The following is a 24,969-nucleotide window of genomic DNA, read 5'->3' on the forward strand; positions in this document are numbered from 1 at the left end:
GACCATGGGACACCTATTGGCCACGTGACCCAAGCTACCCATCATGAACTGCATATTAGTTCATTTATGAAATCATAACATTGGACATGTACAAATGAAGTGATATATACGAGTACAAGATCTAGCTCAAGAAGGTCCTGAAGCTGAATGGATGAGGGGTGTGGACAGGGGTGGTCTTGGAGACACAGAGGAGGGACTGGGGGTTGCTGGTTGGGTGGGGGATGGGGGAGAGAGGGAGGGGATGGGATGATGAGGATTGGTGGCCACGGTGTGGCCTCTGGGATGGAGAAGATAGTCTGGGGAATATAATCAATAATGTTGTAAATATTTTTTAAGGGGCCTGATGGACTCATGTCTTGTTAGGGAGACCACTTCATACTCGGTGTAGAGGCCTGACCACCGCACTGTATTTCTGAAGCTGATATTGAATAATAATGTATGTCAACTACAATTATATATACATATAGTCACGGGGCGTGGAGTAGAGTGTGGGAATGGAGTCAATGGAATTGTAATAGATAAGCATGATATCGGGGGTGGGAGGGCAGTAGATGGGGGAGGGGGGTTGTTTCTGTGTGAAGGGTGAAAAGGATAACTATTGCATTGTTCTGTACACCTGAAACAACAATTAAAAAAAAATGGGGAAAAAAAAAAGAAGGTCCTGAAGACACAAGTATGCTACATAATCAAGTGTCAGGAGTCTACAGTGCCTACTCTTCCTGCACAGCTTCCTCATCCTCCGCCCACACTTATGGTATCATGGGGAGTCCCCCTATCTTGTTAACTGAGGTAGAAAGAACAAAGGCCTGGTGTATGAGTGGGTCTTCACAATATGCTTCAACAATTACCATTCCGATCTAGATTCTCTCTGAAAGGTGGAGGTGAAGAGAAATCTTCTCAGTGGGCAGTACTTCTGGTTGTCTCTTTTATGTAGGTAGAGATAGCCACAGCTGTAGATCTGCAGTATTTTATGGGCAGTGGTTAATGCATTGGCCACAGGTAGTCAGGAACTTTGAAAGAATAAGATCAGAAGACTAATGACAAGGAGATCTGGGGCAGAGATTTGTGAATGGACCTCAGGATGAGCATAAAATATGAGGATATTTGTGTCCCATACAATGTTTATCCTAGGACAACCACTGCAGAGAAAGCCTTCCTTGACTAAATAGACAGGCTGACTCGTCTTGTGAATGTCAGCCAGCCCTTTTCGTTAGCATTCCAGAGTTTGCTCAGAGGGCTCATGTATAGAGTAAATATGGCATCAGGGACAGAGGTTCTCATGGACCCACCAGAATCCTTAAAGCTTAGTTATAGTCTAGGACAACTCATACTTACAGTTCGTTCTTATTCGTACAGTATAGCTCTTCAGGGGTCCCAGCTCTTGGCCCCATCTCCTCTACCTCCCAGATCACAACTTTTTACTCCCTAGATCTCCAAGCTGCCAAAAATTAACTCAGCCCTTCAGCTACCTCCTCCAGATTGACAAATGCACCCTGGGGAAAAACAGACTCAGGTGCTGTGCTCACTTCTCTGGATTCCTCTCCTCTTCCACATTTAGTGTAGCAATTCTCATGATCTTCTAGATTGTTGATACTTTTCAGAGGATGTTGTTATGTTTTGTTTTTGGTTCTCTTCCGTCAGAAGTTGGTCTATTATAATTGAAGCAGAAGTCCTAATTACCTTTTCAAATGACCTCAAGCTGAAAGAAAAGCATCAGAGTTTGAGGCAAAAACATCAATGGAAACAATTAAGATTCTTTTCTTCAACTACTAAAATTTAAGAAAGGCCAGAGACTCATAGCCTTTTGGCATATAATTTCAAATTTTATTTCATCCAGAGGTCAAATTAAATTTAAATTTACACCTGTTAAGGTTTAGTTTTGCATTCTGATGTGTACATATTTGTGAAAGACTTAGATATAAACATCCAAGAAAGTAATAACAATATTTTTTAACATAATTTTAGTAGATAGGAATTTAATTACGTTGGAGAAAGTCATCATTAACATTCAGTTTTACCTGATTCAAGCTCTTCTTTAGGGATAGAGAGTCAAATTTAAAGATGCAAGTTTGGGGTACAATAAAGCACAAAGTGGAAGACACCCGTACACAGAAGACGCAAGGTAAGACAGAAGACTAGCCGTTCAGTTGTGATAAAATTCAGACGCCAACTCCTACTCCTGCTACTTACTATTAACAGCCTGAGAGCAGTAACTTTTCATGTCATTCTATGTGGTCACTCTCCAGCCATCCCAAAGACATGGTCAATATTCTAAATTCTGTTCTTTTTCACTATTTTCATTTTCACTAAAACTATAGTAAATCAAATGAAGGGGTAATAATGACCAGCCCACAATTTTCAAGCCTATTTTCTCAGTGTTGCATGCCAGCGGTGAAGCTTCAACTTGCCATACGCTCCTTCCATAGAACACTCTAACTGCACTTACCAGTTCTCCAGGAAAAAATCATAAACACTCTGGAATGAGAGTAAATAAACTGAAAATCCCCTCTCATTAACAGAATCCCATAAAATGATCTACAAGTAGGTATACTTTTATTACAAGGGGGCCTGAAAATGAGAAAATCAGATTGAATTGCCATGGTCACAGAGCAGTACTGTCAAGAAACCCTGCTCGGCATGTCACAACGTTTCCTCACTTACCTCTCCCATCAGTTTTACTTTTATAATGACATCACTGTGTTTCCCAGATTGCAGTGAGAGATTTGCATGGCCTTTCTCCCGTCACCTGGCCCCTTATTTTAGAAGCCCTGGCAGCCTCATGCACACAAATATCCTTTCTCAGACCTCAATGCCTGCTTACACGTTTGTTACATATTTTAAAATGAGCTTTTATTTTATGGCTTTTTCTCTCCTTTGGTCATAATAAATATATTTTAAGGTTATCATAGTTTAACAGACTTCATAAGAAATAAAAAGTACTACCTCGATATAATTTCCTCCATCCAGCAAGCCAAATTCATTTTATGTGGAACATTTTCGCCCCTTGTAAAACCAGAGAGTAAAATTTTCAAAACAGAATTTTAATTTAAATCGACTCTCTAGTCCTATAGGTAGCAAGTACTGTGCTATTCTGGGACCCCAAAGGAAGTAATTGTAAATTAAGTTCTACAGAACTTCTTTGGTTTATATTTAATCTAACTAATGATTTATGCAATTCTACAAAGAAATAAGTGTTATATTTTCGTTAACATTCAACTTAAAGCATTAGATGTAATAAGATAAATGGAGGAAAATCATGACCAAATGCTAAAAATATAAACATGAAAAAAGTAAACATGAAAACAAACCTCTTTTAAAAAAATCATTTCACTACAAGAAAATCAGCCAGAAAATTGCAGTTCCAAACAAATTCTCTATATAACACAAGGGCTCATTTACTATCATCTTTTTATATTTATCTTTCAAAGAATGTTCCATCTACTAAACCTAGCCTTTATTGCTAAAAATTAGAACACATGGCTGTTTTTACTGTTTGATATTCCACAAACGAATTGGCTTTTGTTCCTAAAGTTAGGTATCTACCATTTTGCTTCAGAGAAACTTTAAAATCATTCCCTTTGTGGGTTATTTCATTTAGTCAATCCCTAATCCAATGCAAACAAACAAACAAACAAAAAAACACTGCTGTTTTACTAAAAAATGCCTGTCTTCTATTTTATTCCTGTCTTCATTTTACCAGTCCAAGTACAAATTCGGAGAAAAGCTTCTTAAGTCCTGCAGTTTCAAATTCCTTTTGTAACTCATCCAACGATGAATACTCTTTGACTTCAAATGCCAGAAACCTGTATTATACAAAAGAAACTCATGAATATGCCTAGATTTGTCAGAGTATAATTATCGATTCAGTTGCTTTTCCATCCGCAATGGTACTAAATTATACCTTTTGTGTTCTGTCTGTACTTTTGTTTCAAACAGTACACTAATCATTTTCTCTTTGCATTTCTTTCCACTTGAGTCCACATCTACTTTGCAGGTTTTCTGAAGAATCAGGTACTCCTAAATGATAAATCAGTACGTTAAATACATATCTTACTTCTGAATCCCAAAGTTCTACTTTTAAAGGAGCCATAAACCTACAGGCTTATTTTCATGCTTAAAGAGTAATCTCTTTCTGAATCAAGCAGTGAGAGAGTTACAGTGGTTTTACATACGTGGCAGCATAACGTACTGGTGAACGCAGAAGTTAAGAGCGAGGTGAACAAACTCCTGAGGTTTAATTCTGGACTGGACAGCCTACCAGCTGTGATTCTGGGTGGGTTACTTAAACCCTCTGTGCCTCAGTAACCTACGCATCACAGTACCTACCTTATGGGGAAGTTGTGATGATTAAGTGAGTCAGTACATGCAAAGCACTCAGAGGAGTGGAACCCTTAATACAGCACCAGCTACTGTTGTCATTATTATTACTACCTCAGTGTCTGAATGACAGTCACAGGCACACAGCACTTGCCATTCCAAATGGATGGCATCTGTAAATATGTACCTGTAATTCTCAATCCTGATCTATAATCTTATAAAAATTTGACAGAAATATTGACATTACATGGCATTTTAGGGACAGTTAATAAGAAAAGAAAGAACTCTTTAAAAAGTTCAATTTCTCTACATTAGCAGAGTTCTAGTCATGTAAATACTTGTTAATTAATCGATGGATACAGTCTGAGCAACATCTGCAAAGCAGGTGCACCTGGCCTGATGTGCCTGGGCTGGCTTAAAGAAAAATCTGAGCCTTTCGGGAAATAGGAGCAAGAAAATTAACTTGTATCCATTTTTGCCAGCCAGTATCTTACCCAAAAGGACCAAGCTTTATAGATATATTACAAATTATCTTAAAATATATGGTTCCTTGGTCAGACCCCAATCCAGGATCTCTATTACACTTGAATTATTTGTTGTATCTATATGCTATAACCCAACACTAATCTGGTTAACTAAATGTCAAACAAGTTTTGTGGTAAGAGCCCTACATGAAAAAACTAGGCAGTTATTCTATAAATCTTTAAGATTATAGGTTCTGCAAGATAAATCTGTTTTAAATAAATTCAATTGTAATGATTCTTGCTTGACTCAACCCATCTGAAAGCATAAAACCTATTAAGTGATTTGTAGCTCTTTTAAAATTTAAAATATAATAAGCAGCTTTCCTCGTCTGGTACCACATAAAACAGGTTAGATGCGTTTAGAATGAGAACTTGGAAAACTTGAAGATGATGATTTTGAAAGCAGCTGCTGAGACAATTCAGGTGGAAAGCAAAAGTTATGTAGGAGGTGACAAGCTGACAGCCCTAATGACTCTGCTTCCACTCACACTAAATCCTGGTAGGAGGGACCAGCTCCTCTTTCCAGGTATTACAGATAGCAAATTAAGGTGTCAGAATGTATCTTTAACTGCCAAAAAGTTAAAATTTTTTGCAGGCTACCGACAAATATAAACCTTGCTGTGCCTACTAAGGAAAGAAATATAAATATGCACCAAGTTTTACAGCATGTTTATAAAGTTGAGGCTAAGTACAGAAACAAACACTCATGTACCAGAGATTTTTTTTATAACCTCTCACATTAAATGGCATGAATTTTTAAATATAATCTTGATACTTATTCTTCAAGTTTTGCAAGTTTGTAGTTCTAATTAGAAGTTAAAGACATTCTTACAAAAAATGGAGATCTATTAGCATGGTAGTAGTAAAAGCAGAAGCATCTAAATGATTAATCTGTCCCATTGTTATAACACACACTTATAGACACACCATTTTAGCAAAAAATAGCCAAATTCCTATTCAACATTAAACTTTTTGGCACCTTGATGTTGTTTCTGTCTCCTTGTAGTAAAATCAGTATTATTTTACCCATGAACATCAGTCTTCCCGTCAGCCTTAAATCGGAAGCCCACTTCTCCACAGTCTTGACATATTTAGTCTTTGCTCTCATGTGATCTAAATGCAAAAGAGTTATCCACAATCCATCATCCGCAGTCATGCTTGCTGCAAAAGTACACTTTCCACTGCCACTTCCTGTTTCTGGCTGGTTGAGGATGTGCCTGAGATTCTGCTGAATCCAGAGAACCAGCTCATGAACCATCGGTTCCGACGAAAGGTTCTCCGCTTGCTCTAGTAACTTCTCCTTCACAGCCACACACTGGGCCCTGGTCAGGCATTCAGAACTAACCGAGATACCAGGTAGACAGGAGGGGTAATTGACCGGTAAATGGAACACCAATTCTAAGGGTATATCCGCATCCATAAGTCCTTCAGCTTTCGTGAGAATTCTGCAAACAGTCCCATCTGTCTCTGGAAGGCATCCAAAAATGATGATTAGCTGCACATAATTTGATTTGAATAGAACACTAACAAGTTAAAATTTGTTTCAACTATCAATTTATTTTGCATGTGAAAACTGAGTTATGTTTTGAAGAGACACATAATAGTGAGAAAGTCCTGACCTACCGATGATTTCCTTCAACCATACATATATATTCATGGATTCATGCGCACCAATACCCAGGAGTTCAATGGCATTTACACCTGCTCTTATCCTATTTGTATTCAGGTTACCAATAAGGTTTCTCATCATAAAATGTTTTTCTACCCAGACTTAGTTGATAATTCTGGAAACCCCTAATAAACTCATATGAACATACAAAGAAATGTTATCATGTATATACAAAATTAGTCATTAATTAATTACTAAACCCAGTGAAGGTCATTTTGTGGTCAGTCCACATCAAAGCAAACACTGGACTCCTGAGTGGTTGCTGGGTTGTGGAGAATTCATGACTGCATGAGACAGTGACCGCCTGGACCCCTGTGTATTACTTCAAATATGTGTCAGTGTAACCTGAAGGTAGCGAGATGAACTAAAATTGAGTGGACATCCATTCAGCCGTTTCCAGCTCCAGAAGAAGGACGGGGAAGCATACAGAGAACACGAGACGAAACACTCTGCTCTCCTTTAGATGTGCTCCACTTCACCCCTCTGATGTGTTTGTTCCATACCGCTTCACCCCACTTTTCAGGAAGTTGATAAAACAGCTGAATTATTCTGCAGAGGGCAGAAGCACATAGATCAGAAGCAGAGTAGAACAGAACTGGGTGCAGATGAATCTCTTTAAAGCTAACCTGCCTCTCTCCTCTCGCTCCCCTACTCCTCTCTTCACTTGCCCTTATTTCACTCTCCTTCAGAGAAGTAATCAAACCGTTCTCATTTTCATACCAGCACTGCTGCACCACAGCCTCAGCAACAGAAACATGAACACCACCCCATGTTAAAGAACCTAACAGAACATTAAAATGGCTCTCTAGTCATCTGATTCCATTGATATGAAAGCCGCTGTGACCGACATTCATTCACACAGGACCAAACACATCTGTTACACAAGAATCTTTAATAGAATCTCCAGTAGCAGCTGCAAGGACACCACTTGGAAACACAGGCACTGACCATAATAGAGACCATATTAAAATAACAGAACTGAAATTTGTTTTACATAAGTACAATGTATAGCTCATAAAAAAAAAATTCCAAACCTAACTCAGTACATTCCTATAGAGGAATCCATCAACAGTTTCTCAAAACCCTTCTTGTCTCCAGTTGCCCATCCTTCTTTTTAAAATATCCTATTATTAAAGTAGGCTCATGCATATCAATTAGATCACATTTCGCTATGTGAAACGGGAATTATAAGTAGACGTACAGACAACATAGGGCCATTAGTCTGAGTAAACTCTCCAGAAATCATCTAGGGAGTCCACTTTCTCTCTCAAGGGGACGCGCAACTTATAAAGTTTCACTCATCATTCAACAAAGATTCACTGAGCACCTACTCAGTCCAGGGACTGTCCTTGTCTGAGGAAAAACAACGGGTAGGACACAGATCCCACCATATTGACTCAATCCAGTCTTTCATAACATGAAAGAGTAGACATATCCAAGGGGATCTTCAACTTCTCATCTACACCTAACAATTTATTTATTATGATTTCTTACTTATCTATGTTTTCATGAAGATAATACATATAACTTATAAAAACATGCATTCTACATTTATATATATGTTCCTTGCTCAAACATTACCAGTGAGCTCCTAATTGCCACTGTGCAGGAAAACATTACTCAACTAGGCCTGCACACTCCCAAGAAAGGCCTGTGTTCATGACTGTCCCTTGGCTGGCTCCTGAGACAGGAGCTCTGAGCCCTCAGGATATTCTGCCCAATAAGGTTGTTTTCTGTATGTCTGAGGCCTTGGGCCACATGGTACCAGTTTAATTAAATAATATATGCTAACAATGTGACTTACGGTTAACCTTATTCTGGGGGCTGGAATCTCAGTAGCTGAGGTCAGTCACATATGTGAGGAAGGTATACATGACTGAACCCCAATAAAAGCTTGGATATCAGGGCTCAAGTAAACCTGCCTTGTTGGCCACACCTCTCCCATGTTGTCACACATCATTGCTGAGGGAACTAAGCATGTTTGAGTGGCTCCATTGGGAAAGGACATTTGGAAGTTGCTCCTGGTTTCTCCTGGACTTCACTCCATGGGGCAAATTTTCTCTTTGCTAATTTTAATCTGTCTCCTTTTGCTGTACTAAATTGTGACCATAGGACACTGGCATTTCTGAGTCCTGAGTACTTCTAGTAAATCATCAAGTCTGAGGGTGGTTTGGGGACCCCTGACACAGCCATATTCAATGGCCTTTATCATGTTCTACCTTTCCACAGCATCTGAACTTGCTGAGCCAGTTTCCTTCTCAAAATCCTCTCTTCCCGGACTTCCAGTAAGATAGAGGAATAGATAGTCGCTGTGCCAACTGCCTCCCAGGATCACACCAAAATTACAAATAATTTATACAACATTCAACCTCAGAAGTCCCCTGAACACTAGATGAACAGAACCTCTAAACGAAGAACTTAAAAAGGAGGCCACGTCGAGTCTGGTAGGAGGGGCAGAGACGAGAGAGGGTGAACCCCATGAGGGACACTCAGAGGTGAGGAGGCTTCTCTGGTTGGGGGAGAGACCCTCCGGCCCCACACCGCACTCACCACCCCAGAGTTACTTTGCTGGGAAGAGGAGTTCCACGATAGCTGGCAGTAGAAATTTGTGAGAACTCTCTTTGCCCAACTCCGTGAGGCTGAGAGCGGCTAGAGAACCAGTGGAGCCGGCACACAGACTCGCTTGCCAGTGAGCACTCACCTGTCCCTGGTGGAGGGAGTGGCTGTGTGAGCGGGGCCCAGGAGCCTGCGGGGAAAGACTGAACTGAGCACCTTAGGTGTGGGAGCTGGAGGTTTTGGGACCATTGTTCCCCCGGTGTGGAGTTTGCACACAAGTAGTGTACAGGAGGGCGCCATTTTTTCAGGGCTGGGCCCTCCCATAGAGGGTCAGGTCCGGGACCACATTGGTCTGGTAGAATTGGTACAGGAATGTGTGTGTGCGCATGCAGCCTTGGATCCCCACCCTCTGCACTGCTTGTGCCCCCGTAGCATGGGAAACCCCTGGCGGGGGCTCTCAAGCTCCAACAGGCTGCTCATTGAGACACAGGAGCATGCAAGTCGCCTTGGGTCCCGCTCTCCGCACTGCACATGCAGAGTCCCAGGCTGGCGATTGGCTTTCAGGATGCTCTGCCTGATCTGTGAGCGGCTGATTGGGACAGGCTGAGACTGGGAGTTTTCCTGGGAGTGTTGGGCCGGGACCTGGGAGTCTGTGTGATCTGGCTGGGGAATTCTTGGTGCATTTGTGCAGACTGGTTGCTAGTGCAAGAGTGCATGCTGCTCTGACTTGGTGGGGGCCATTGACCACACCCCACGGTGCTTTGGGGGCCTGCCCCGCCTACCTAGAGCTGTGTTGCAAGGGGCACCCTGAGCCCCTGGTGCCTGGCCCCCACCTACACAGGCCACAGAGGGTTTTTTGCAGCAGCAGACAGCCTACAACAACCTGTGAGTGTTTTTGGTGGTGAGCACAGTTCCAGAGCACACAGCAGCTAATTGCGGGAAGCTCACTGCAAGCCTGAGAGGGAGGCCAGTGCATGATGCACTGAGCAATTCCCCCCAACATAGCTGGTGCTGAGTCACCCAGAGACTCTATATTGTTGAGCAAGTGGTCTGCAGATTAAAGTGGGCGGAGAGCCTTTTTTTTTTTTTAATCTCTTTTTTCCTGTTTTTTTTCCTTCTTTTTTCTTCCCCCTTTTTTTCTTTATTATTATTTTTTCTTTTCTTTCTCTTTCATCTTTTTGATCCTTTCTTTTCTTTTATCTGTTTTGTTTTTGTCATTGTTTCTCAGACTTGTTGATCTGGATATTGCCTTGGTCACTGTTTTTCTGTCTTGTTCTCCTATTTTTGTGTTTGTGTTTGTGTCTCTTTTATATACTTTTGTTTCTCCTGTCTCATCATTGCTTATCGAGTTTCTGTGGGAGTTTTTTGGTGTTGTTGGGTTGCCTTGCTTTGTTTTTGTTTTATGAAGTTGGTGTGGACCTAGAACTGGCCCAGGAGCTGAGACTACACTGAATTTGTAGAAACCACTGACCACAGCCTTTATGTACCTGTACCACCACCTCGCCCACTTACAGCTGCATTGCCAGGGGCAATCGGGGTGCCGGGGTGACTCACCCCACCCCCACAAACTTTGGAAAAGGTTTTTTTAAAACAGCAGGTGGTCTGCAGAGCCCTGGGGTCATTTTTGTGGAGTTCAGTGACCACAAACATACACCACAGCCCCTCAGGAGCAGCTTTCGTGAATCTGTGAGCGTGAGGTGGAGGCTGGCTGTAGTGCCCTTGGGATGCTATATAAGGGCATCATAGGCCAGGTATTGGTGTAAGATCTGAATCTGCATTAACATCTTAAAAACTACAAATCACGTTGCATAACTCACTTGAACACCATCCTACCAAGCTAGTGCCACATCACAGAGGCACCCTCAACACTGGGTCAAATAGCCAGACACACGTCCCTAAAGAGCCTCTTTCAATAGGTGGGCCTTACCGGCATCTGACAGGTGGCAACAGGCCTAGGGGGCCCTGGGCCTTTTCCTAAACTGCCTCAGGACCAATACAGGGGGCAGCCAGCTTCAGTTCGCACAGAGACCAACCCCACATGACCCCAGGTCCAGCACAGGCAGCAGTCAACTGCATATAGCCTTGAGGCACCTACCAGATAGCTACGGACTGGGAACAGGCAGGTCTGAAATGGTTCTGAGTGGGAACCCCACCCAAGAGACAACAGAACCAATACACCCAGAGGCCAGTGTTAGACAAAATCAGAGTACTACCTGGTTGAACCTACAAGTGACACTCTCAAAGGACATCTTCCACAGGCACAAGAACCCACAGTGTCCAAGCCTCCTCTGAGGGAATCAACCTCCACACAGCATCTCATACACTGTCAATAGAGCTAATTCTCCCAGCTAATCTGTCGAAGGGTCAATCCCACCTTCAGACAAGCCAAAAGCAATTAAAGAGCAACTTCAACAGCGACACCTCTGGAACACACAAGACAGGAGAATACAGAGACTGTGCAATCCAAATATAAAGGAGACACATACTACAAGAGCACCCAGCAATGACTGAGAGGCATAAGTGATCTATCTAATACATCAAAGCAATCACAGAGTGACAGCCAGAATGAAGAAACAAAGAAACATGTCCCAAGTAAAAGATCTGAAGAAACCTCTAGGAATGGAACTAAATGAAACAGAGATATCCAACCTTTCAAGGACAGAGTTTAGAACACTGATGATAAGAATGTTTAAGAAACTTAGTGATGACATAAAGAAGGATAGAGAAATCATAAAAAACAAACAGAACTAAAGAATACAATAACTGAAATGAAGAACACACTCGAAGGAATCACCAGTAGATTAGATGAAGCAGAGGATCACATCAGCAATTTAGAAGACAAAATAGCAGAAATCACCCAGTTGGAACAACAAAAATAAAAAAGAATAAAAAACAATGAAAATAGTTTAAGAGACCTGTGGGACAACATCAAGTGCAACAACATTCGCATCATAGGAAGGAGGAGAGAAGAAGCAAGGAATCGAGAATGTATTTGAAGAAATAATGACTGAGAACTTCCCTACCCTGGTGAAGGAAATCGACATACAAGCCCAGGAAGTGCAGAGAGTTCCAAATAAGCTGAACCCAAACAGGTCCACACCAAGACACATCATAGTAAAAATGGCAAAGGTTAAAGACAAAGACAGGATCCTAAAAGCAGCAAGAGAAAGACAGCAGGTTACATACAAAGGAACGCCTACAAGACTAACAGCTGACTTTTCTACAGAAACTCTGCTGGCCAGAAGGGAGTGGCAGGAAATCTTCAAAGTGATGCAAAATAAAGGCCTACAACCAAGATTGCTCTACCCAACAAGGCTATCACTTAAAATTGAAGGAGAAATAAAGAGCTCCTCAGAAAAGAATAAACTTAAGGAATTCATTACCACCAAGCCAGCATTGCAGGAAATGTTAAAGGGGCTTTTTAAACAGAAGAAAAGGGGGAAAAAACTAACCAAGGAAGACCAGAAATACAAATAACAAAATGGCAATAAATATGCACCTATCAATAATCACTTTAAATGTGAATGGGCTAAATGCTCCAAACAAAAGACATAGAGTGGCCAAGTAGATAAAAAAACAGGACTCATGCATATGCTGTATACAAGAGACTCTTCTCAGATCAAAAGATACACACAGAGTGAAAGTAAAGGGTAAAAAGTATAACTATTGCACTGTGTTGTACACCTGAAACTAACTAAAAAAAAAAAAATCCTCTCTTCCCATAAATTCCAGATACCACCTTGTCCTGTTTTTTCCCCCTACATCTCTAATCATTCCTTTACTGCTTTGTCTTCCTTCCGAATCCCCTAAATGCATAGGCATTCTTTAAAGTGTAATCCCATGAACAACTTCCTTGTTCCAGTTACTCAGGCTTCACTCTTTTTTCCCCTCCCTGTTTCATATTTTGTGTTCAACTGCCAAAGTCCTACCCCAAGTTCTCCAGAATTTCTCTCCTTTCTACTCACTCTACCACCCTCTAATTCAGGCCTATCTCTGGTTTCTGCAATAGTGGTCTCCTCACCACCTGCCTCTTCCCACACCATATTATCCTATGCCACACACCCAGATTGATAAATTATAAATTCCTCCATCTAACTCCTAGAGCCAGCAGACTACTCCAACTTCCTCACTTCTTATTCCTGGCTCCAACTAACCTATTTTATGTTCTGTCCTGAACACAGTCTGCTTTCCTGTCTCTGGGACTTGCCCCTGCTGTGCTATCGGCCAAGAAGATCCTTAACTCTCCACTTTCTGCCTGCTGCAGTCTTTGTCCAACTACCAAAGCACCTCTCTGAAGCCTGGCTTGATTTCCATGGTACTTTGGACTTATTCTGTAGTATTTTCATACCCAGAATTATTACGGTTGAACCAAATAAGCTCTTTTCTTCACCAGTGGAATGTATCTATTTTCTTTTTACACAACAACCAAAAAACAATAGGATACAAAACTTTTAAATTTTACAGTCATACAGCACTGAGCATTATGCAGCTGGTTTGTAATTGTGAGTCTCGCAAGTGCAAAAGTCCTTGGTATCTGGAGTAGGCTAAACAATGGCCCACTATTTCTTTACAAGGCAAAACTGCCTTTGCAGATGTGATGAAGTTAAAGATCCTGAGATGAGGGGTTAATCTGGATTACCCAGTGGTCCCTAAATGTAATCACAAGTGTCCCTAAAAGAGAGAGGTTTCACCACAGCAGAAGGCAATGTAATCACTGAAGCAGACACCATGCTGCTGGCTTTGAAGATGGAGAAGGGGCCACAAGCCACGGGGTACAAGAAATGCAGCTCTAGAAGCTGGAAAGAAAAGGCAAGGACACAGATTCTCCCCAGAACCCCAGAGGGAGCACAGCCCTGCTGACAACTTGATTTCAGCCCAGTGAAACCGATCTCAGACTTCTAACCTCTAGAACTGTAAGAGAATAAATATGTGTTAAGCCACCATGTTTTGGGTGATTTGTTATAGCAGTCACAGGAAACTAATACAGTATTCATGCCAGAGAGCAAGTTTTTCCTCTCAAGCAAGAATCCCTTTCTGACCAAAACCCTGAAACCCACAGTGTTCTCCAATCCCTGCCATGGAAACCACCATCTGCTCCTCCCCAGTGCGGTGAACTAACAGACAGAAAGAAACAGGCAGTCAGGGAGAAAGTCTTGAAAGGCTATATTGAGTAGGCCATTCAAATCCTTACCAATTTTCATTTTTTTCTCTTAGTAATTTCTGGTCCTACTCAGCAGATAGAAAGGCAGTGGGAGAAAATTCTGACTTTCGCTTTTGAAAATTGTGGAATTATTAGTTATACATTTAGAAGGAAGACTGCTTTAACGCTTCAAAGAATTGGAAAAAATTAACATTTTTCCTAATTGGTTTTCTCAGTGACTCCCTGTTCCCTCCTCCCCACCCCTCCAACACACACTGTGGGGGCAAACTGAAACTCATACAAAATAACGCTATCTCTGTAAGAAAATGAAAAGTCCAATAACATGTCCCATTCTGCTGGTATTTAAGGTGGTAATAAATTTACTTATTCTTTCAAAACTCATTTTCTCCCTAAAACTCTAGAAGTATGTAAATTATCCTTCCACTTCTCATCTGCCTTACTTTATAGTGCAATTAAACTGGCTCCTTTTCACCTCAAGAGTTTTTCATGTAACCACATTTACTGTCTATTTTGGGGGTTTTGTTGTTTGCTCATTATTTTCATTAAAAAAAAAACAAACAGAGTTGCCCTATTTGCTTTAAGATGACTGACAGCTTAGGAATATAGTGACTTTAAGATTACTGACAGCTTAGAAATACAGTGATTAACAGAAAAATAATTGTGCTCTACATGTAATTCTAATCTTTGACCCTCTATGGCCCCCCAAAACTCTAGTTATTAATCTTAACTCACAAACTCATCATTATCAGAAAACATCTATGCCCTAGAAAATTTATGTATGCCTACTCCAAAAAACTAACATCGTCGTACGTTCCCAGGTGATTTTTATCTATTCTAAAGACCCTACCAAAAGATGTAGGTCTTGCCTCTGGTTGAAATTCACATACATACTCCCTAGTTGTTTTTTCGTTTTTGTTTTTAATGAGTCACTCTGCCTTATAAGTGTAGCAACTTTATAACTAAAATAGGTTTGAAACCTTATTCTTCCCTACAAGAACATGAAAGAAATTCTGCTCCTAACCACACTCCAAACAACAGAAATTCAAAGTAGAGAAACTGAAGCGAACCCCCAGATTCCACATGTATATTATTTTTAAGGATTCACCCTACTTCAGAGTCACACAAAATAACAGAAGATGCTGGAAAATACAAGCAAAATTTAAAAGAATAAGTTTTTCAAGATTCATTTAGAGCTCATTAAGAAATCATTTATATATCACATGCAACTGACTTTCCCTATGCTTGATTTTTTTTGTAGTTTTTTTATATCCTCAGATAAGATTTTATCGAGAAAACCACTAAGAAGCCCCAACACCCTTTCATACTTCATCACACAGAATTTTCTTTCCTCTTGCTCCCAGGTGGCTGAACAGAAGCATGCATCCACAAGTGCTTGTTTTTGTTACAGCTGGGTTTTTATATACACTTAAAATGTGGTTACAGAAAAAAAAAAACAACTAAAAATAAGTGAAACTAGAAGTGTCAATCCCATCCTTGAGAAGGCTGAATTGGTTTTACAGAAGTGAGCTCAGTACTGACAACTTGCAGGAAAAAGTGCAGAACGAAGTTAGAAGGGTCAGTGGGTGACAGTCATGATTCATTTTGCAAGCGGGCCTGATGCAATCTGAACATTAGTGTTAGCAGAATAGAAACTTCACTCTGGAGCTACTACTGTATAAACATATTACATGTTATTGGGTCTCATACACCTCCCAGTTTACAATTTTTTGATCTGTAAAATAATTTCTAGAAACAAAATTCCACGTATAATAAGTATTGACTATGGCAATATGATCTCTGTGACCCCCAATTACCTCATCAGGAAAATGAAGATTTATAACAATACCAACCTCATCTATCTCAAGGTGCATACGCACATGCACGCACACACACTCCCCTGCAGATGTATTCTGTTATTCTGCATGTAAGTGGGGTCATACCCATCTTTCTCTGGGTGCTCATTACCCATCTCTTTCTCTGGGTGCCCCCACCTCTCTCTAATATCCTTACTCTCTAATAACTGTCTTGATGCTGCAGCAGCCCCATCTTTATAAGGAAGCACAATGCAATGTGAGGGTCCATACACTCTGGGGCTTGGTGGTTACCTAACCAGCGCGAATATCTGTTATCTGCTCTACGAGTATAAAATAAAGCTAAGAGAACCCTCAAGTAAGATGCATTGAAAATATCAGGTACACGGGAGGTGACCCCATTAAACCTGGCACCTGGCCTGACTTGCGCTGCACGGGGAGGGGAAGAGTACTCTGGACTTGGTCTACCCACAGCCCTCCCTGGTATACAGGAGTGTGGGGCTTACAGAATGTGTACTCATAAGAGATAGCTACACCTGATACCTCTTCCTATGAGCTTACTATAACCATTGTAAGGAGGCCAACATGTACATAGGTCCCCTGCAATTCTCAGCACCAATTAGCCCAGCTAAAGTGAATCCCATAATTCAGCCTCTTCAATCTTACGGCCTTAACAGTTGACTCTTGGGTTGGCACCCTGAGTCTTCCTGGGCTATCGTGAACCAGAACTGCCATCCACCACAGTGGCAACAAGAAGATTATTTGGGGGAAGCCAGGAAAAAACGGATGGCATTCAGAATGTTCTGGTATCAAGCGTATATCCTCCAACCAAAGCTGACAGTGACCAGGAGAATGGTAGCCAGCAGCCCACTGTACGTCTACTATAGTCTGTTAAAAAGTCCTTACCGCACCTTTACTTCCCATTTGTGAACATCAAACATCCCTATTCCAATCGCTGAATTGTTCCGTTCTCCAATGAACCTTTCAGCAACAAAATGTTCTAAGTTGTTATACCAAATTCTGTTATAATTCAATTACTTATTGATGTCAGAACACTGAATTAAATTAATTAGGAGGCATGGCTGGAAAGTCATACTTAATTGAACAGCAGATAAAGGGTCCACCGTGTTCTCAATATTAAGAAACCGCTCTTTCTTCTATGCTGAGTTTTTGGGTTTGCTCTGATCTTCCACAGTGTCTTATGCTCAGCCGTGTCTTACAACCCAGACCACTACTCATCCTCTTTAAGGTGTGATGGGAAATCATAGGTTCATTTTTCCAGGATATTCCCAGCTGAGCTATAATAAAGGAATTTAGGAAAACGGATGATCTCTTCAAATAGCCTGCCTGAGGCAGAAGTAATTATCAGTAAGACAGCAGTGGAGACAGTGAGTCAGATAATGAAAAACTAGGAATGCTATCCAATCAAAACAGGTTGACAAGAAAACACAATGAGTAAATTCTTTCATATAGGTTTTAAACAATTGTTTCAGAAAGATACAAGACGGGCGAGGCACTAAAAGGAAAGCAGGTCCATTACACTAATTGGTTCCCAGTGCCTGGAACATAACAGTGCTCAATGAATGAGTCAACTCCTGCTGTGTGTATGTGGGTAACATTCCACATGGAGACATGAAACCATCTTAATCCTAGATGGCTTTCTCACTACGCCCAGCATATTTTAGAGGATCTTATTAAAGGTCAAACCATTTATGGTCAGAAAGGCACCTTCAATAGTGGCTGCAATATATATAACACAAGGCTAAATCCCATGCCAAAAAATTTACATGATGTATCTGAAAACCACATGAAAATGGAAAATTATCTGCATTACTGCCCTGTTTTATAAAAGGCAGTTTTGTTTTTTATTTAATAGAAACCTCAGATAGGGACAGAGTAAGTTTTAGCTATCATCAAAAATAGCCAAAAGAACCTTTCTAGGCTGGAAGCTCCTAGGGACAGAGGTGGTGCCTTTTGAAACTGTCGATGTTTGCAGGGAATAAATAAATTGTGGTCTGAACGATTGATTCATGCACCCCCAAGAACCTGTAATTGGCATCTACCTTTCAGGGGACAAGAGAAAGCATAAGAAAAGCAACCAACTTAGAAACATAACTGAGAAACGGTTCAGATGGAGCACTGCACAGATTCAAAAATTCATTCAGCAAACATTTACTGACTACCTACCACGTGCTAGGTGCCTGGCACTGTCCTTGGTGCTTCGGGTTTTGCGGCTACAGAACAGTGTCCCTGCCCTCAAGTAACTTGAGACAACCAAATACCATACAGAGGACATAATGCATAGTGCTTACAAAGAACACCCAATAATGCAACTTGGGGAAGCCGGCTTTAAACCAGGGGTGTCAAGATAGGCCTCTTTTTAAGGTGAGAGCTGAAGAATAGGTAACGGGACCGCCAAGGAAAGAGTAGGGGAGCTCAGGGCTGAGCGCTCGGCGCGTGGGGAGCAGAACCGACGCGTGGGGGAGCGGGCGGGAATGGCGATTTGGGGAGCCCGACGGGCGCGTGGGGCGCGGGGCCGAGGGGCGCGGAAGGCCAGGGCGGGCCGGAGGAGGCGCCCGAGCCTGGGGATCAGGCTCTCGGTTCGCCGCACAGGAGCCAGCAGCGGCGCGACACGGTTCCCGTTTAGGGGGTCGCCTCACACTCGCGCCGGCCCCCACACCCCCAGTGCCCGGAAGGCGTCGCTCCCTCATCAACGCGCCGCTCCTCCAGGGTGCTCCCAGGGCAGCGACCCCGGGCTCGGCGGCGGGGAGGAGAGGGCGTCCCGTTCCCGGCGCTCGGTAGTCACCTGAGAGGCTCAGCACCTCCCACTCGTCGGGCCCGCAGAAGATAGCCGCCAGGGCCACCAGCTCCTCCCGCGCCGGCCCCGCCATGGCCGCGCGGCCCCGGCCCAGCGCCGCCCCTTCCGCCGCCGCCTCCAGCCCCCGGAGCAGCGCGGCCGGCGGCCACGGGAGGGCGCCCCGCGTCTCCGCTGCGCGCGGCGGAGCAACACTGGCCGGGGAGCAACAGCCCTAGGAGGTCCTCCCGGAGCTCCTGCTTCCTAACTCCCCGAGGGGGGCTGCGTCTCTTTGGGGGACTGTTCTGGAGGTCCAAGGCCCGGTGGCTCGGAGCAGGGAAAGCCACGGGAGGCCTCCCACTCTTAGCCCAGACCTTGAACACGTACCACCCCGCCCAGACTCGGCCTGGGCTGCGGGATGGAGGACCCCCTTGGGCCAAAGGAATTTGGTTAGGAACAAAAAACAAAGAGGGAAGTGACCAGAAGAGGAGGTTAGCCCTTGTCCGGCTCAGAATTGAACTAGGGGCGGGGGAGACAGACGACATCCTCCGCCCTCCGGGAGCTCGGGGTGACCCAGGCGGTCTGGGGCACTAACAACCCCCAGAGGCTGCGCTGTGCCTGGCGCTGGGACTCAGGACCAGGACCTCTCTCTTTCCCTTATGGGGTGCAAAGGGGAGGTCGGACCTGCCAGCCCTGGCATCTAAGGATGTTACTGGGGTGTCCCAGAACCTTGTGGGGAACTATGCGTCAAGGTGCCCCATTTGCCTCCTGCTGTCACAGGGGGACAGCTCTGCTGAAATCGACCCGTGGAACCCCAGGCCTTTGGGGATAAAATCAAGTGTGTAAACAGCAGACGCTAGCTTTTCAGTATTATTTCTTTTGAGAAATTTGACAGATACAAAACAGTGGGACTCTTGAAGCTTAATGAATGAAGCGATGGTCCTTGAATCTAGCACTTTTATTTAAAACTTTGAGTAATGCTGACAGGGTAACAATGATCAATCCACCTGTTTCAGCTTTAAATTAGTGAACAAGGTTACAATGATCCTCTGTGACACTTCTGTCTGCCAACGTGTTTGGCTTGACTAAAAACTTTTGGGTTTTGAGTAACACATTTAAAAATGTACAGCCCCCCCCAAAGTAGCTGGTCTAGCTCACAGAGGCCCCCCCCCAGCTTTTGTTTGTATCAGAAATAATATCAGAAATTTAGATGGCTGCACGGTGACTCCTGTCATTGACCTACATAACTCAAACCAACAGGACGGACTGTAAGATTCTGAATCCATGTTACCACCGTTTACAGCATTCCCACTGTTGCTAAAAAGGGATTTTAAAAAGGAAGATACTGGGCCGGCCGAGTGGCGCATTGGTTGGGAGCTGGCTTGGGACGCCAGGGGACCCTGGTCCGGATCCCACATGTGAGGGCCAGTAACATTACCCTCTAAAAAAAAAAAAAGAAGATACTGGCTTCTGAGAGCAGAAAGGAAATCCAACAAGATAAGACTGCAGGAGAAATGCTTTCCGGGGGATGCCATGGGATTTCAGTGACCCCATGTAAGTAAGAGCACTGCTGTGCACGTAATTGGAAAGACATGTGTTTATTTAAACTCATAATTATCTCTGATGTGTCCAGTTTGTTTAATAACAATTTTTCAAAACAGTTTTGAGTTATTTCCAAAATAGCAGCAGTATATTAGGTTCATAATTAGCTGTTAAAGAGTTTGGTGAACAAAGAATACATTTTTTATTTAAAATATCACTGTTATTTGAGTTTGAAGCCCAATGTTAATATTAAAAGTGGTAGGAAAGTATTAATTTAGTTATTTCACTTATTTATTAAAGATAGTCTACAAAAAATTAGATAGTTCATACCTTACTTTTAATTTCCCAAACTCACTGTAAGTGATATGAGTGAAATAACATGAATAGTAAGACTACAGCTGTCAGAAATATTAAAAGGCAGTCGCTGAAGCCTGCTGTCATCAAGGTGTCTGTGAAACTGATGTGAGAATACATCAATCTATTGGGTTGTCAGAAAAGTCATGACATATTTGTTTGTTTGTTTTTCGTTGCAAAAATGCGTCATGACTTTTCCAACAACCCAATATTGAAAATTTTCTTGTCAATAGGTTCCTTCATTGCTCTTCCTTTCTTCATTGATTTCTTAATCTGCTTTTCATACTCCATTTAGCATGTTTAAATAAAAAGACGATGTGAATATCTTTTAAATTGACACTATCCTAAGGCCCTGAAGTCCCCTGAATAAGTTTCTGCTCTCTGACATTTGCAAATGATCATCACAGAGACAGCATAATGTCAGCTTGGTATTTCTTGCACTGTGAAAATATCAGCTTCATGTCAAATACCTAAAGCCTACCTTAATGTAATAAATTTTCTTGTATTCACAGGCCACTGAAAATTCTAAATATTTAAATGTGGAATGAATGTCTAGACCTGTGAATGAATGTCTACGTAGAGCAGTCTTTCTTTATCTCTCCCCACACCCCTGTTTCTCTCAGTCTTTCTCCACTCCCCAGCCCCAATAGTGTATGGTTTGCTAGAACCATATGGTTTATACCTGCAGCTTTTCTAAATAGTTGCTTCCCCAAGACTATAAGGAAAAGTTTTAAGTCTCTCACCTCTAGTTAAAACCACTGGCCCAGGAGATAGTTCTTTTAACTCTTCTGGGAAAAGATTTCTACTCATTTTGTCATGAGTAGTATATGTAGACTTAAGTTTTCAACTCTATGTCTGAAATTTTAAGTCCAACCCTACTTGGGCATAGAAATGAGGACACAGGATCTTAAAAGTATTAGGAGAGATAAGTGTTAGTATCATCAAAAATAAAAATTTTTTAAAAAGCTGAGAATCCTAATACTGAAGTGAGTGGGGTGTGATAAGGAAAATTGTCATATTAAGACTATGAGAAAAAGATAATAAAAAGGTCTTCAAGAACCACTAAAAATAGAGAACAAAAGAGGCATTCAATGCCAACTTGCTAAATGAGCCTGATCTCCAAGAAGCTGTGCTACCGGTTTTGTCTGAAGGGTTTCTGTATTTATATATTTCGTAAAATGTTCTTGGGTGCATGTCATTAATGGTTGGTCTGGCTCCATGAGCGGAGTGTTGAGATCAAAGCAACAAGCCCTTGCTCTCACAGACTCCAGTCTTCAGTCTAGACAAGTTCAAACAACGTGCGACAATTACAGGTGCTTTCACCACACAGAAGGTACAGGAATTGCCACATTTTCTTATTGGTGTGAAGTTCAATATCATGGTATAGGTGAAAGTAATATGGTCCTGGGATAGCATGTACCCCCACCACTTCCCAGAGGAGAAATATGTTTGCTATGCTCAGGAATACAGATTTCCAAAAGTATATAAAGTCAGTGGTGTTGATAGGTGATGGTTCTTTCTGTTCTGTTACAGTGTGCAAGTCACAGATTTATTTTTTTTTCACCAAGATAAAATAAAAGCACGTAAAATCTATGAGCATGTGACTCTGACTCTGTAATCGTACAGTTTTTTGGGACGCTCTGCCTCCCCCATGTGCAAATAATCTGTACTCCCTCCAAAAGACTGGCTACACTCTGCCTCTGAGAAACATGCTTGGTTCTTATGCGTGAGTAATATCAAAGCAATTCCAGCCTGCTTGGTGGGAAATGGCCCAGGTCCACGGACGTTAAAGCTCAGTGCCTTATCAGTGCTATAAAAACAAGTCTTCAGTGTCATTAGGGTTTTAGAATCAGTCTAGTTAAAATAACACCCAACGCATAATGTTGGCTAGTACAATAAATGGATTCTTATTCATTCTATTTTCCCACTGTGTATTAGTGGGAAATACACACAGCGTAGCCAGTTTTTATCATCTAAGGGGAGGTTGGGGACTGTGCAACTTTAAAAACATTTTTTTCTCCAAACTCATGAAGGAACTATAAATGAGTAAGCTCTGCCATTTTAGCAAAATAGATTCTCAGTGATTGGAAGTTGAAAGAGAGGTATATCAAAGAACCACAACTATGAGTGGGAAAATTAGACCTGGATTGCCTTGAAAAAAAAAAAAGTTGGGTGGGGGTCCCTGCAGTCAAAAGATATATTAGATACAGACAGAGGGAGGGGGAAAAGGAAGAGAGAAAGGGAGAAAAAGAGGCAGGAGGGGGAGGGACAAAGAGAGAAGAAAAAGGAAGATGAACACTTCAGAAAACAATATAAAACGGATGTTTTTTTATGAAGTGAAGGAAAGCCCGAGTTAGGAATTTGTCTTTATTTCTAGAAGAAGAAGATCAATTTGTTTGCTTTTAAGCAATAGTGAGACCTGGAACTTTATTCGGTAATAATATGAAGTCTGAGGTTTGCTTCAAAATAATGTACGAAGGGGAAAGAGGTGAGGGTATGGACAGAGCTGAGCTAGCCATAGGTTAATGATTGGTGAGGCAGAGTTCTGGGTACAAAAGCATTTGGCATCTTATTGCGTCTACTTTTGTGTATTTTATGTTCCCTACAATAAAAGTTAGTTTTTTTAAATGTACTTCAAGATATTTGAGTTTGTGTAATGCTCAGTTAAGGAACAAGGAACAGAAATAAAGGTGGGAATAGGAGGCAAGGGAAAAGAACCAGGGCTAAGTAGAAAGAACAGAGTTGGTAACAGATATTAGAGACAGAAAAGAACAGATCCTAAAGTAATATGTCTAACAAATGTGTGGCTTAGGGTTAGTCCAGGTGAGAAAAGCACACAGCCCAAAACTTCAGTGGCTTTAACAAGATACAAGGGGTTTTTGCAGATGTTCAAGTTGAAGGAGGCAGGCAGAGCTCGGGTGCTCCTCAGTGTAGGGACCCAAGCCCCTTCTTTTTTTCTCTGCACAGCTTTGATCCCCATGGTCATGCCATGGTCCAGGGTGGCCACTAGACCTCCCACTGCCAAGTCTACATCTGGTCAGGAGAATGGGACCCAGTCCGATCTCACTGGCTAGAATTGAGTCCCATGACCGCTCCCAGCTAAGAGTGGGACTGGGAAATATCATTTTTATTCTGGGAGGCCATGTACCCAGCTGAAAGTGGAGGAAGAAATAAAGTATTATTAGTATTCCTTTCTTGAGATGGAAAAAGAGAAAACATCACTGGGAGACAGCTGGCAGCCCTGCCACATCAAATTGAGTTTTGGTCAAGAAATTAATTTGTCACATAACTTTTTCCCTTCGCGTTTACCATTATCTGAAATAACCTTGTCTATTTATTTGTTTATGTGCTTGTGGTTGCCCCACAGAGAGCAAGATCAGTGCCCACCAGCACTACAAATTGGTGCAGACGTCTAGAGTGATGAGGACACACATGCACCGCGAGGGCCTGGGAAAAGCAGGGCAATTCAAAATGGCCTGAAAGAAGGCGGGGTCCAGTGGCTCTGATGTTCATCATGGTTAGGGATGGGCCAGGGCTAGAGTTCTCCTGTGCACCACTGGGGTTTCTGTGGTCTGAACAAGGAAGGGAGTGTCCAGATTTTCTTACCTGCTTTGCCCAGAGGCGAGGCAGAAGGGGAAAGGGAGGGGTGGGGCTGAACGCTGTCAGTGGTCAGACATCCAAAACAGACAGACATGTTTATTGTCTGTCTCCACTAGAATTTTAACTTCCATGAAGCCAGGGGCCCTATCAGTCCTTTTCACCCCTCAACCCTCCACGTCTAAAACAGTGCCTGGCAAATTATGATTTCAGTAAACATTTATTGATACAAATAAACTCACTGCAAAGTTTATAAACTCTTCATACACTTGCTTATTCAACAGTTATGAGTTTTGGTCAAGAGCATGCACCTACTAAATACATGCTCGTTACTTTATGAAGTCTCAAGCATTTCATGAATAAAGAAGACACAGTCACTGACCTCCAGGAGCCCCAAATCTGGTCTGGGAGAGGCATGCAAGGTGAATGGAGGGCCATTAGAGAAAGGCCAGAAAGCCTGGTTTGGCCATTGTAAAAGGTTTCCCATCATACGAGCAGGAGGAGGAGGAAAAGATGGCTGGAAAGATAGATAGACCTCTGCTTTCATTTTTCAATAAGCATTAATGGAGCATGTTACTATGTGGCAAGTACTGTGCCAGGTCACGCAGCAACTGGTTTGCAACACAGGCCTCTTTAAAGTTGTA

The 24,969-nt window shown here is 42.2% G+C and overlaps 1 protein-coding gene and 1 long non-coding RNA gene across 4 annotated transcripts in view; one reads left to right on the forward strand and one right to left on the reverse strand.

The window, feature by feature from the left end:
* Positions 1–1,802: 1,802 nt before the first annotated feature.
* On the reverse strand, positions 1,803–18,971 carry RWDD3 (RWD domain containing 3). Of its 3 annotated transcripts, none has more exons than XM_019648867.1 (4): positions 18,845–18,970; positions 5,821–6,308; positions 3,902–4,017; positions 1,803–3,803 (listed from the first exon to the last, which is right to left on the reverse strand). In XM_019648867.1, exons 1-4 carry the CDS (start codon positions 18,927–18,929, stop codon positions 3,689–3,691), a joined length of 804 nt encoding a protein of 267 aa, XP_019504412.1. In that variant the 5' UTR covers positions 18,930–18,970; the 3' UTR covers positions 1,803–3,688. The 3 variants fall into 3 exon arrangements, with proteins under 3 accessions (XP_019504412.1, XP_019504411.1, XP_019504413.1); XM_019648866.1 differs by lacking the exon at positions 18,845–18,970 and adding an exon at positions 18,226–18,522; XM_019648868.1 differs by lacking the exon at positions 1,803–3,803 and having other exon boundaries at positions 3,941–4,017; positions 5,868–6,308; positions 18,845–18,971.
* Positions 18,972–20,295: 1,324 nt separating this feature from the next.
* Positions 20,296–24,969, forward strand: part of LOC109386019 (uncharacterized) — a 12,014-nt gene continuing 7,340 nt past the window's right edge. The window contains exon 1 of the long non-coding RNA XR_002124711.1: positions 20,296–20,386. This is a non-coding gene — a long non-coding RNA (uncharacterized LOC109386019). The remainder of the gene's footprint in view (positions 20,387–24,969) is intronic.

This window comes from Hipposideros armiger, unplaced genomic scaffold (genome assembly GCF_001890085.2).
Source record: "Hipposideros armiger isolate ML-2016 unplaced genomic scaffold, ASM189008v1 scaffold_127, whole genome shotgun sequence".
NCBI classification, from domain to species: domain Eukaryota; kingdom Metazoa; phylum Chordata; class Mammalia; order Chiroptera; family Hipposideridae; genus Hipposideros; species Hipposideros armiger.

Coding starts and splice junctions, on each gene's coding strand:
- RWDD3 (XM_019648866.1), bottom strand. CDS start 18,334: ATGTCCTCTGTATGGTATTTGGTTGTCTCAAGTTACTTGAGGGCAGGG. Junction 6,309..18,225: donor TGCCAGGCACCTAGCACGTG/GTAGGTAGTCAG, acceptor GATGCCTTCCAG/AGACAGATGGGACTGTTTGC. Junction 4,018..5,820: donor GAGACAGAAACAACATCAAG/GTGCCAAAAAGT, acceptor TTTATCATTTAG/GAGTACCTGATTCTTCAGAA.